Source organism: Camarhynchus parvulus, chromosome 14 (genome assembly GCF_901933205.1).
Source record: "Camarhynchus parvulus chromosome 14, STF_HiC, whole genome shotgun sequence".
Classification (NCBI taxonomy): Eukaryota; Metazoa; Chordata; class Aves; order Passeriformes; family Thraupidae; genus Camarhynchus; species Camarhynchus parvulus.
The window spans coordinates 7,321,982-7,336,393 of NC_044584.1; the positions used below are offsets into that span (position 1 = coordinate 7,321,982).

Below are 14,412 nucleotides of genomic sequence, written 5' to 3' on the forward strand. Positions count from 1 at the left end.
AAGGCAATACATCCAATAAAAGGCCATATTCCTTCATTATTGCAGAAATGAGACAGTGTAAAACAATATTGGGAGTGATGTCAGAGCCTTTTACTTCCCCATGCATTACTTTCTCCATTTCTTAAAAGGAAAACGTTACATATTTTATAAAATAACTCAACATTTTCAGATGGAATGCACTGCATGAGCAAAGTTGCAGAATTCTGACTTTAAAAAGAAAACCCAAAACATTCAAATTTGGCATGAAAAAATCATGTGTATAAGACAGAAACGCCCCCAAAACTTCAGTTATGAAGTACTAACTGCAGGAAAGGAAAACACAACGTTCGTGTACATTACAGAGGTAGCCCTTGTCCTGCTATAGTTCAAGATGTGCCAGAGTTTTCTTTTTAGAGCTCCATAACTCACACATTTGAAATCGCTCTGGGAGAAATTCGGTTCAGGGGATGGCAGCCCAGGTGCAATTTTTTTCTTACTAAATCCTTACATCGATTCAGCCATTTTTGATTTAGAGATTGTCAAGGGCATAAAACTGTCAGAGTTTCAGACACTTTATTTACCAGCTCTGAAGTGAAAACGACACCCAGAGAATCACCTGGTGCAATGGATGAATCCTATCTGGGTCACTGGCTTCACCCACAAAACCACACAAATTCATGGCTAAAGCTGCAACTGCTTTCCCAACTCACAGCTTTAGAAGGCAACACAGAGATAATACTTTAAAGGTTTCACCACTTTGAAACTCTGCTCCTGCTCACCAGGCCAGTCATACAAAAACCTTTCTAAAAACAGCAGAAAAGCTTTAAGCAAAAACTCTCTATGATAGCCCATACACTCATGGCTCCAGGAAATGTGATGCCTCTTCAGAAACAGTTTTCAGCCATTCTGCAGGTCTTGTGCTGCCTGCAAATAATGTTAAACACCAGAAAAACACACCTGACTAGGCAGAAGTTACCCCAGATTCTGTAATCAGCTCGATGGGGTGGACTGAGCACCCACCAAGGCATAGCCAGGGTGGGTTGAAAATGGGTCATCCTCAAGGTCCCTTCCACCCCAAACCATTCCACGATCAATTTAGACACATTTTTCTTGAAAAAAAAAAAAAAAAAAAACAGGAAAAATCCAACAAAAGAAAACTGGACTGCAACTGCCAGAGAGAACAAACATGAAACTACATGAACACCAGCAGGGATTTGTAGTCATTCTTGGCTGAAAATTCCAAAAAAAAAAAAAAAAAAAAAGAAGTCAGCAATACATGCTCTAACTGCATCTGAGAGGACAGGATGGCTGGAAGGATTTATTGAAATTCTTTGTAGAAGAACAATTTACCTGTGAGTGTCAATGCCACAAGGCAGTGAGACTGCTGATCCCTCTGAACAAGTGTCAGCAGAATCTTTATACTGCATTTGAGCCTCATCCCTTTAATTTATACTCTATGTAATATTAAAAAAATGTTAGAAGTATTTCTTAAACAGCATTGGTACATTTTTATATTTCTCTGTTTGGAAATCCAGTTTCTTCCAGTCCTGTGTCTAGATAAAATGATGGAAAAGAAACAATCTAGAGATTTTAAAAAAATCCCTCCAAAAGTACAGAATGTACCTTCACTAGAAACACAGAAATGGGATTTTTAACGCTTGATATTTCAGTATCTACCAACACTAAACTCTTAAAGACTTGATCTCCTCTCATGCTCATTGACATAATTGAGAATTAGTTCCACAGTGGCTCCCATGAATTTACACCCAGGAACAAAAAGCAGAAACCAAGGCCAGATGCACAAAAATTTCACGTCAGCTGGAATTCCCAGCTGTGTTTCTCATCCAAATTGTTCATGAAGTATCAGACTTCAAAACTGGCTCTCAGCCAAACTGGAGCACTTGGAACATTTTCTAGACCTGCCCTCACCAAGGAAGCTTTCTGCCAAATAAAGCAACAAAGAAGAAAAACACGTTGGTGGCAGGTTGGTTGTGATTGTGAATACAAAACAGCTGAATTTTGTCTGTAAGGACTCAGACATTGAGAGTGAAAGGTAAATTCCCAGTAGAGATGGAAGAGTCAGCATTATCAGGGATGTCCAAAGCAAAGGTGTTGCCCAGCTTACAGAGGGGCAGGGATGCAGATGAAATGCCCAAATCACAGATTATGTTTTATAGCTGAATGTCATCCTGTCCCTTGGCAATACCATCAGCTTTAAAATCAGAGTGTGCAAAACCACCCCTTAAGTGGCTTTTAATTTAATGCCAAGGCATGAAACACTTAACACTGCTATTAAAAGCTGTATATGGGTCAATGAATGAAAGATCCAGAAGGACAAAACCCCTCCCTCCATTCCAGTGTTGTACAGCCACAGCCCTTCAATCTAACACAGTCCTAAGGAACAATTACGGCTGTCCACGCTAAAATATGTTGCAACATCAACCTGCACCCCAGCATGGACAAATCCCAGCTGAGAACACACCACATCAAAGGCAGAAATGAAGAGTGGGGTGGCAATGGCAGCAAAAAACAATTTTGCAAAAGCTCTTTGAAAGGTGGGCAGGTCCGAGGCAGTTTAGATCCAAGTGGGGACAGAAGCATTCCTGCCCTTATCTCTGCTCCCAGTACCATGTTCACAGCCCCTCCCCTCACAGTGATGTTCTGATCACACACAGCCTGTGCACAGTTGATCTGTCTGGAAATCATTTGTTCTTGGCTGGATCAAAGCTTGCAGCAGCTCCAGGTCTGATCCTCTGTCAGCACACACAGAAGGCAGGAGGAGGAAAAGTCTTGGTAAGTGGGATGGGGAGAGGGAACAGAAGCAGGACAACCAGAGCTCTGCTTTAGATTGGCTGAAAGTGCTGTGAAATTGCACTTTCAGAGAGAAAGAGTTTGAGAGGACTGCTGGCAGAAAGGGGCTGTGAACAAAGGATTATATGCAGCTGTCATCCTGGAAACAGGATTTGCTATATCCTTGAGGACTCACCAATTTCACTGCATACCTGAACTGATTTTCATTAATCAGGTGAGCAAGAGTTTTTATTTTTTCCTGAAATCCACTAGGAGCAACATTTCTTGTGCTGAAGCTGAGCAGTGAGGTGTGGTGCAGCAGAAACTTGTAGGGTTGCTGTGGTTAAAAGGACTGCCCAGATCCCTCAAGGACTTGGCTGTGCTCCTTCCTCAAAAGGAACAAATAATTCCTGGATCTGTCAGAACCAAAAACCCCTGGACTTTTCTAGTGATGCATGGGATGTTGGTGAGGGTTTGTGAACAAGAAAGACCCTCCCTGCACAGCAAGGACTGTTCAAACCACTCTTTGTACCCAGGGCTCTTCAAGGATGCAGATGAACTTCATGGTAATTATCACTGCAGTTTTAAAGCATTCAAATTTGCTTCACTTCAGCAGCATTCTGTAACTCACTGAATTAACAAATTCCTACCAAATTCCTACATCAATGCAGTGTTCCAGCAGGAAAATGCTCCTCAGAAAGTGCTAAGCCACCATATTATTGGATTCTGGTGTTTAATTCTGTAATATGCCATAATGTGTATATAAATGGCACAAAATGTACCAACTTGTTCACAACAATCTCATTACCAAGTGAAGTGATTGTATCAACATGTCTAAGTGCTGACGGTGATTTAAGAAGTCCAACATTTGGTCTTAAAAGCAGATTACAGTATTTATAAAGACCTGTGGGAGGAAAGGAAGAAGCAAAGCTCATCTGTCAGGAGAACAAATGAGGAATATATAACTCCTCCAAGGCATAATGACAGCAGAAAGAGGGATATTGTTTAAAGCTGATGGAGAAGAGAATTCATCCTATTCATATCTAGAGGCCTGGATAGAAAACCTTGATATATTCCATTACAAGATAGAAAAATACACTCAATCTCATGAATAATGGTATCTTTACTGTTCAGTGCAATTCTTTCTATACTTCTGAATCTATGAGATAATAATTCCAAACTTTTGAAAAGACACCTCAGAGAAACTGAACACAAGTTTCAAATCCTTTTCAAAATAGAAAGATGGACTAAAGCTCTGCTGTGTGTGCTGTTTATGGTGTACCTGGTGTTCTTTTGAACATAAACAAAACCCCGTGTGAATTATTTAAAGGATAAGCATTCTCACATACATATATATATAGAGATATATATTATTTTTTTCTGTTGTTCCTCTGAACAGAAGTCCCAGCATCCATCTGACCCTTTTCTCCCTGACTGACACAGACATTTCTGAACTGAGCCCCTCAAACTCCCCTGCATCCCAACCTTCTCAGAACCCCCTGGACAGCAACTCCAGCATTTACAGAGAATCTCTGCTCCAAAGTCAAACAAAAACTGAAACCCCAAGAGTAATTCATTAGTTAGGCTCATTTTAACCTCCCAGAAACTTCATTAAGATAATTTTGTCAGGGACATACCTGGCCTTCCACTATCCACTTGGAGATGGAGGTTTTGCCATCGTATCCCGGGCGGAATTGAAGCGTGGCAGAGCGAGGGCTGATGTTGGAAATCACCAGGTTGGTTGGAGCACCAGGAAGTTCTGGAGAAACAGAAAAATAAATGAGAGCTAGAAACACTCTTTGTCAGCCAGTAACACAAGCTGACATTCAGTTTCCAAGGGAAAAGGGCTCTATTTGCCCCAGTTGTGGTTATTTTTCTTTTTGGCAGAGTTTTACCCACAGCATTACTATTTGTGCTCTCTGTGCATGCACCACACTGTTACAGATCAAATGAGAAAAGAAAGAGCACATCTACAGAATTACAGGTACTGTTTTAGAGAAGCTTCCCAATGAACAAACCCTGGTGGTTTGGTTCTTGGGGGAAGGCACTTCCCAGCTCCTTGTCTGCCAAATCACCTAATTCCACTGAACTTCTGTTTCCCCAGAATTAAATTACAATAATGTTTATTTACTTCTTAGAGAACATACAACTACAACTGGAAAAAACTCCAAGTTGTGGGTAGTGTATTTAATATTGACCTATAATATCTACATTTTCCAGGGCATTCCTAATGCCTGATTAAAGTAGATGATTTTATTTTTTTTCAATTCCTGTAGCAAATAAAGAGGGTGACCTCTTACAAGGAAAAATCTGAAGCCCCAATCAGATCTTTGCCTCCCATCAGTCAAGATTACAGTGGCATTTACATTTTTAACATCATCTGAATCAACAACAAAAGCAAGTTCAGGAAAGAGATTAAATATAGAGTGTTTATAATAAATTCTCAATAGTTACCTGCATTTATAACAAATGGAGATAACTATTATAATCAGTAATTACATAGTGGGAGGTGTCCCTGCCCATGGCAGGGGGTTGGAACTAAATTATCTTTCAGGTCCCTTCCAACCCAAACCATTCTGTAATTTTATGAAAATTCTGCACTCTGTTCAACTGCAAAAGGCCAAAAATGGGCAGGGTTTTGGCATATATTTCAGATATGCACAAATACCCAGTATTTCTTGGTTCTTACTTCACATTTGTGGGAACCACGATCGATCAACTAACCCTGCCCAAGTGGGATAATGCTGTTATCTGGCAGGCACCCTGCCATCAGATATCATGGCATTGATCCAGTCTGCAGCTTGTCATAATTACCTACGATTAGGGAACAGAAGGGCAAACATACTTTAGGACACACAGAGAAGTTAAATAATACTGGGGAAGGGAAAAATTGGATTCCCTCAGTGATGAGCAATAATTGCCCCACTTTGGAAAATCCTACTTCTCTAACACCTAGATTAACTGAAACTGCTTATCTGAGGTATGAATTGGCTGTTTAGTTTGCTTTTTACACTGGATGGGGCAGAGTGTAGAATTTAAAAAAGAAAATACAAAAAGGGTAAATGTACAGGTGCCCAAATGGTAGCTCAGACAACGTGGGACAGAACTGCCTCCTCCCAAATATTTTTTTAGGCCAAAACTTCAAATTCTTGTAAATAAGATTTTAGTTTCACTATACAAGTGAAACACTCATAGTTGACATAAGCTATATTACTTCCACATGGAAAATCCTTTCCCTTTTAATATCACCCAAACTCTGTTTTTTGCCCCAAAGCAACACTTTGAATTGATTCAGGCTTCATTTTGATGTCACTTTGTAAATGCCAAGAGATTCTGTATTGTATCCACTTTATTACTTTGTCCATTCCGTTGTCATACCCCCACTTTTTTTTTTGGTATTTGTATTAAACATCCTCAACTTCTTGGAAAGCTCAAACTGCAAATATCTTCACTTTAACATTTCAGTCTGTCCCAGAAATTAAATCCAAATTACGTGGCAGAGAACTCCAGTGCTTTACAAATAAAAGAACTTTTATCACTGCTGAACTGAAGTAACCCGTGACCTTTGGAACACAGGAACACCAAGAACCAGCAGGTTTTGTTTTGTTTTGTTTGCTGCAGGTTGACCAACCTGGGGGCACTCCAGAGGAGATGGTGGAGGAGGTGACCCAGCCGCTGCCCTGGGCGGTGACGGCCACCACCTCGATGGTGTAGGTGGTGAGGGAGGACAGCCCTGTGATCTTGTACTCCAGGGTGCTGTTGGACAGGCTGCGGGCCAGGCGGGACTCGTTCCTGCCATACACCTCCCAGGAGATCTGGTACCCTGCAAAACAGATCACCCACAGCTCAGGGGGGCAACAATAACCCAGAGAATTCCTGCGTGGGCTTGTGGGCAGTGGTGGATCCTTGTTCCTTATGCTACTCCTTGTGATCACCTTCTTTAAACAGAAAAAAACCCTCCTTGAAGTAAACACTGGCTAAAATACCCAAGTATTTTTAAAATATTGTTATTTCAAATAAACAATTGATGCAGGTACCCACAGAGCATTATCTCCTTGTCAGGAGGACATGAGGTCTCAGCTTTTTTTTTTCTATGCTTGGTATGAAATGGCCTGGAAAACTGGAAATAACCTGACAGAAAGATGGACTTTCATTCTGTGAACTCTACAAAGAAAACAGGAAGAAACACTGGAAAATATAACATCTACTGGAATATCTAATTAAAAATCTCTATGTGCTTAGCAGGGCTTTCTCCCTTTGCATGCTGAAGTAACCTTCAGTGCTGCCTGTCTAGAAATACTTAGAAATCTGCCAATAACAAGCAGGCAGGAACATTGTGGGAATCTTCTAGGAACTGAAAAACCTCTACTCCCCACCGCTTGTTCCTTGCAGAAATCCTTCAGCAGGGTGAATCATTATTCTTTCTTTCAAAACCATCTTGGAGCCAATGCATTGTCCAAAGCTGCACCTGCCCTGACCTCCATATTATTCTTCTATCATAACCAGACTTTCCTTTTTATCTCTTTGATAACCACTTGCCTTCCAAGAACTTTTGAAACTTTCCACTGTCTGATTTGCTCAATTTTACCTCCAAATCTGCTTGTCCTCCTCCTGCCCAGTCCCACTTTATTCTCATTTGAACCCATGTGAACCTCGCTGTGCCAGTCCTTGGAGAGCATGTCTGAAAAGTTTGCTTGATTGCCGCTTTCTTTGTGATTTGACTCAGAGGGTGAAAAAAAAAAAAATACACATAGCTCTTGAATGCCTGTGAAATTGAAGTGAGTGAAAAGGACTAACAGAAAGGAATCCCACTGAGTGAACCATGCACAAGGCAAACTGGCTAGAGAAACTCCCTACTGGGTTCCTGTTCCCATCATCTAAGATGAGGAATTCAGACCAGTTGGAGGGCTTGAAGGGTTTTTCTAAAATTTTTTTTAAAAATAAAAAGACATGATAAGCTGATTAACATATATGAATTGATGTAGCAAAATCCCTCATGGTATTAACCAGCAAGCATGAATCATCTCATGAGCCAAAAGCATGGTGAGACGAATATTTCTGCAAGAGTCTGAGAGGTGTGAAACGTTCTCAGTCCTCTCTTTTGAGCTGCCATCACAGATAGGGATTCATCTTGACCTGATTTTGCATGAAAATGGGCTCAGTGTGCTCACACAGTCACTAATTATGTTTCAGGTGAGGGGGCAGTGATAAAGGGAGGTGATGCTTCAACAATTCCAGCTACACCACAAATGCTCCTCTGACTTTGCACTGCAGAGGGGAAGGGGGAAAACTCCTGAATGCTCATCTGGAACTGGTTTTAAACAATTATCTGAGTGGGAATTAATTAACTCAGTAATTTACTGATGTCTTGGAAACACTGTGGTGTTTTGATGCTCTTTGAATAGGCTTAAGAATCATTTGCCAGACCAGAGCTGATGTAGCACAGCCAGGATTGTCATCTGTAGGAAGATTTTGACAAAGTTTAAGGGCTCTGTTGCCTGAATTAACAGAGGATGAGCAGAAAGGTGGGGGCTGACTGTTCCCTGTGTTTGATGCTCAGTCAAGAGGCACGGAGTTGCAGACAGAAGGACCATCACAAGCACCCTTTTCCTTCAATAGCTGTGGGTGCAGTCTGTTCCAGACAATAAATAACCAGAGGAAGATAAGCAGGGGACTTTTAATGCTCCCTCTATCCATTTGTTGCTTATGGACAATAGAAATTGTCACTCAGCACACACCAGGCAATCTTCAGTGATTGAGATATCTCCTTTCCCATCTGGATAAGCTTAGGTTATACATCAAATGTTGGTGATTATTCTTTGGACATTTTATGTCTTCTCCCTTGTGACCACAGAAGAGACCCGGCTTTCCCGCCCATTAAGCACATAGTCCCTATGTATTTATTTTCTAGGGAAAGAAAGATAAATGTTCACCAAGAAAAATATCCCAAGTTTCTGTGTAAATTGAAGAAAAGGCAAAGAGGCAGTATTTACTGTCAGGGATTTCAGTCCCCAATGCATAGTTAAATTCCAGTCATATAAAAGATGAGAACAGAAAATCTGTACATACACAGCGAGCAGACACAAAGCCAAATGCAATCAGGCATAACAAAAACAGATGGAAAAAAAAAGTGCTGAAGGAAAGGAACAACAAGCACCGCACCCCCAAGTAGCACTCCAGCCACACTGAGTGGCAGATGGGCAGAACTCTTGGGCCATGTGGCTGGTGAGAACACACTTCCTGTGTTACAGATGTGAGCCCTGCCAGAAACGTGGCAGCACAGCTGGATTTTCCAGAGGGATTCCCCTCTCTCCGGTGTGAGAGAGGACAGGGAAGGTGCCACAGATCCTTTCCCCACACTCTGGCACTCCACAAAACACTGCCTAACGGGAACTAATGGCCAGAGGAGTTCCAGAAATAATTTTCTGTTGATGTGGAGTAAATTCTCTACACGAGAGCACTACACCCAATCACAAACTGTCCGTCCACATCCAGATCCTCATAAATCAACGTTTGCTGAGGGAACGAGGAAGATACTGAGATTTACAGCAAAAGTAATGGGCAATTTCCCAGAGCAGGTTGGCTGCTGGGCACCCCCTCTGTGCTTCCCTCCTCCCAGTGCCCCTGCAGGGAACAAGAAGGTCCAGTAAAGACATCAATGAGCAGAAATGATGAATAATTGCCTCCCTGAGCACTCAGATCTCCAAGCAGCCCTCTCTAAACCTTTGAGGTGCTCAGGGCATGAACAATTTTGCTGTTCTTCTATCCCAAATGCAATTTGCATCATTAAGGAGGTTTCTTTTTTCCTTATAGACTCTGCTGGGCATTTTCACACTGGTGTTTTGTCATGAATGTCTTCAGGTGATTCCTTCTGAAACAATTTACCCCAAATACAACCCAGTCCATTATTTGGCTCCATCTGGTTTCAGACCATTCTGGGAGGGGGCAGCTTGTTTTTAGCAAAGTAATTCTGCAGAGCTGCTACCTGCTGCTTAGCAAGGAGCAGTATTACATCATCCTGGGTGGAGGCACCTAAATTTAAGCACTTGGGCTTGCAAGGCTTTGGCCATCCTCATGGAATCAATACTGCTCTGCTTTCAGGAGTCATTAGGTTCTATTCTCAAACCACTTAAATCAGTGCATATTTCAGGCAGGTTTCCACGGTGGAGAGGCAGGAGATGACCTGCATGAGGACTCCACAAACAGCTCAGAGCACACAGCTACAAATGGTGCACGTCACAGATACAGAGAGGAAAACCCTATCAAAATAATTACACCTGTCAAAAAAATTACACCTTCAGAAAATTAGACTGATATAATATTGCAGTGGGCAAGGGTCAGAAAATCTGATTTTTTAAACTCCTAAAATGCATTTTTTAAAAATGGTAACACAATTTTAAAAAAATTAAACATTTTAGCACTCGAAAACCAAAATATTTTGATCCACATGAAATTATTTTCTCCCTTCCCAACTACCTCCAGTAATTTAAAATCTGGGAGTTTTTTTGTGCTTCAAAACCTTGAAAACCTTTGTTAAATGGAATGTCCATCCTGTGCAGCTGCAATAGTTTCCCATCTGAGAACAATATTGCCTCTGTTGATAAGAACTAGAAGTTTCCTCAAGTATTTATACCTTCCTTTATGAAAAAACAATGAAGTTGCTGCTGTTGTATCTACACTGGCATACAGTAAATAGATAAATAGCTTGTCAAATGGCAGACTCATCAAAGGGAAACAAGAGAGTTCAGAACCCTTGTGATAGTTTATAACAGATTAAATAATGACATGCAAATTCTGTCACGCAGTCCACAGCCAGACCACTTGATCACAGAGGAAGGATTCTGTGATTTCAGGCTTGGTCTTGATTGCAAACCTCAGCAATGCCAATCCAGACTTTGCAGCTGTGAGCTCTGCGTAGGGACCCCCCACCCTTGGGGCAAAGGCCAAGCACGGCCTCACAAATTTTCAAAAATTCAGTAAAGCAGGTGGAGGTCACGGAGGATTTAACAAGACCAGACACCCTGTGGGGAGCTGATTTCTAACACAAACTGCTTTTCCAGTAAGCACAATCATGAGCTGCCAGTAATTGGAGCTGTACTTTGTGTAACACTCCCTGGTGACATCTCAATTACCCAGAGGAGGGGCCAGGAAAACAGCAACAGCCCAAATTCTCCCTAAATGCTCCACTGCACAGTTTTGCACTGCAGCAACACATTCCACCCCACACACACTGAATAAAAGAAAAAGAATAAAAGCAGAGATGGCAGCTGATACCTGTGATGATGCCATTCTTCTCTACAGGTTCTTGCCAGCTGACCTTGAGTGAGGTGTCCAGAATCTCAGTGAAACTCAGGTGTCCCACAGCTCCTGGCTCTGGCAAATCAGAAAAGGAAAGCTGTTAATAGGTGAACCCACTTGACTGGGATCAGATTCACACGGCAGGGTTAGGGATGGAGAAATATGGCCCTGAGCCAGGGCTAAGGGAGGCTGGAAAGCTCAGTGACAGGAGAATGCAAGGTGGGAAGAAACACTCTGGCTATCATTTTGTCAATTATTTCACCCAATCATCATCCCAAGTGTGTGGAGATCTAACAGCATTACTGTTTGTCCTCAAGGATACCTGTGAGGTGTTTGCCTGCCCTGTTTTGTGCAGCAACATCACCAGCAATCCCCTCACCTGGAAAGAGCCTTTTTTCTATGCAAGGTCACAGCAAGGACAGAATCACGAGTCACTGCTTGGATAAATTCCCTCAAAACAACTCTAAAAATGTCCAACATAATGGCAACTGTCTTCTGTAAAATGAATACAAGTGTGTGAAACTTTTTAAAGGGTTTTTATGATGTAGCTCAAGAGCTCTTAAAAATTTCAGCTCCCCAGTGTGCAATGAAAGAGCATAAAATGGAATGACTGTCAAGAATATGCCATCCTCCCTCAATTTTGATCTTCAGGGGAGACAACCTGACTGATTTTTGATCCAAATGCTGTTCTGTCCTCAATCGATGCACTGGAAAAAGGAGGTTTTGTTCACTTTATATTCACTGTGCTTCTGTCATTGGATGCCTGCCCAAGTATCCTCCAGCTCCACTGACATCAGTTGGCAATTTCTTGTCTGCAATTTCATGTTTTGTTTCCTCTTCAATTTAGTCCAGCCTCTTATTCCCCTCCAGCTATGACAAAAAAAGCCCAAACCCTGCCAGTAGGTCAGCTACAACCCCATTTGCAATTCTGCAGTCCCAGGGAGGAAAATTCCCAAACCCACTCTGCACTACCCTGTAGTCAAAGCACACAGAAGAACTGCTGAGCCCTCAGTGATCCCAGGAATGCCCAACAAGAGCATGGAATTATCACAGTTTGGGACTGTGGAGCTGCAGACATTGAAACCACTCACTCACAAAGCTTTGCTCCAATCAGCCCCTGCAGTTGCAGCCCAATTTCAAAGTCATCAGGAAACAGAGGTGCAGGTGACTCCAGATCATGTTTTATCTGACCTACAGCTTGTCAGCTAACAGATCCCTGTTTTCCTAAAGGATTGCCTAACTTTGCTATCCAGACAGAAAATGATCACCTGTGAACATGAATGACAGGCCTTTCAAATCTTTTCTTCCCATCACATAAATCCTGAAGCAACTGAGCTTCAAGGAGTTCTCTGCCAAGATGCATTACACCATCCTGCAAGGAACTTCTCCAGCACTGTGAAAACCCAGAGAAGCAATTCTGAAGGGTTTATAAATAAATAAATCAACCCTGCTCATCTCTCCTGCTGAGGCTCCTTGCAGCATGTAGCTGGACACACCAAGAAATGTCTCAGATTGTCTAGAAAATACAACGGCTCTCTCCTGGTTTATGTTTCCTGATGGAATTCTCTTGTGTTTAAATCAGCATGGGATCCCAACATTTCCCTGAGATAGCCTCAAGGAGACAGGGCAATGACTGCTCCCACTTTGTGGAAAGTATTTAAGGTTCATTTCTGCCGCCTTTCCTTCAGCAGAAATATTAAAAGTCTCTTTCCTCTTCCCAGCTGATAAATTTTTGTGAAATCCAAGGAGTTTTGTATCTTTGGTTTCTTACCCTTCTGCACTCAATGAGATCAACCATGGGGTTCTACTGTGCCGAGAAGGAGAAGACAGATGAACTCAAACACATTTACAAATCATCAAAAGTCAAAGCTAAAGCTTTTTTCCTTAGGAAAATGGGCAAAAAAGCTGATAATGCACAGAGGAACCTAATACACGTTTCACCTTCCACCACACCTTTTGCTTTCATCCCAGACACACAAGTTGGACTTCAGATTAGTGGCTCACACAGATTTCTGGTCCTTAAATTCCTACCTCTGGCAACCTGTTCTAGTACATAGAGGAGAGTAATCCATGGAGGAGTAATTTTCTCCAGGTCCCTTCAAAAGTATCTCATGAAAAATTGGATTAGCACTTTAGCCTCACTCCTGTGAATGTTAATGACAATTGGATTCCTCTTTACGGGAACACTGACTAACCCAAAAGATCCCTATTAAGGCAGAGCAGTATTTCTAAAAACAATATCTTAATGGATGAATTAGACGTTTTTTATTCTGGTTTAAACCTGCAAATGCGCAGCAGTGTTTATGATACTCCTGAAACACCGGCCAGAGCCAAGATCACTGTGGACACAGTCAATTTATCTGCATCAGACACACACTGCACTTGTTAGGCCCAAATACGTCTTGAGAAAACAACTTTGGCCACAGAGACCAAACCTTTTTCTGGTGCAGGAAATAATTTACATGCTAAACCATTCAGTTCATTTTATTTAATCCTGCCTCCAGTTTTTCAGGATGCAAGAAACTGCCTTGCTGTGATCCTGGTTCTTTCACATAAACACTTGCAATGTAATATAGATACAGACATTTTCATTTTATTGAGTAACAGCAGGAAACAATTGTAAATTAATCATTGACCTCCACAGGAAGTTCCAGTGCTCAGTTCCTAAGAAGATCAATTCATATTTATTTGGGTGCCTCAACATGGATTTAAGAGCACAATTTGCAGACATAATGCATTATGTGTTGGCTGAACCAGACTATGAAGCTCTTAGCTAATCATCAATATAACAAAATTCATCCAGGTTTAGTCCATAATGGAACAAAAAAAAAAAATTAAATATTTGCCACAGGCTGAAAGAACACCCATGGAAAACTGGCTGAGATTTTCATCTTACATGAGGTCACATGAGAAGAGATTGCTGTGAACCCAAGGTCAAATTTTAAGCAGAGACATTTAAAAATTGGGTACTCACTGTCTTCCAGGGTGCGCAGGAGCTGGGGAGGGCTCCGAGGGCCATCCCCTGGGGTGGTGAAGCACAGCACTGAGGTGTAGTAGCTGGTGAATTTCTTCAGGTTGGTGATGCAGCCACTGTGAACGCCATGGAAATCCGGAGCGATGGTGACCACGGTCACACTCTCTGGAGCATCCACCGGCCAGGCCAGGAGCTGGGAGATTCAAACAGGGATGAGCTCTCATTAGAAGTTGTGTCTATTTGGAATCAAAGTCGGTTTGGCTGCCAAAATCATCTTAATCTGATTGCAAAGAAGCAAGCAATGCTGTTAAGCCACTGTCAGCTCTGATGCTGAACAGATGGATGCAGCACTGTGACACTGGAGGGATGTC

At 41.9% G+C, this 14,412-nt stretch overlaps 1 protein-coding gene across 1 annotated transcript in view; it reads right to left on the reverse strand.

The window, feature by feature from the left end:
• The window catches only part of SDK1 (sidekick cell adhesion molecule 1), a 389,058-nt gene that overhangs the window by 94,384 nt on the left and 280,262 nt on the right, over window positions 1-14,412 (reverse strand). The window contains exons 19-22 of the mRNA XM_030958488.1: window positions 14,042-14,234; window positions 11,044-11,142; window positions 6,401-6,592; window positions 4,407-4,528 (exon numbers count right to left, since the gene is read on the reverse strand). Coding sequence (XP_030814348.1) covers window positions 4,407-4,528; window positions 6,401-6,592; window positions 11,044-11,142; window positions 14,042-14,234 — 606 coding nt within the window. The remainder of the gene's footprint in view (window positions 1-4,406; window positions 4,529-6,400; window positions 6,593-11,043; window positions 11,143-14,041; window positions 14,235-14,412) is intronic.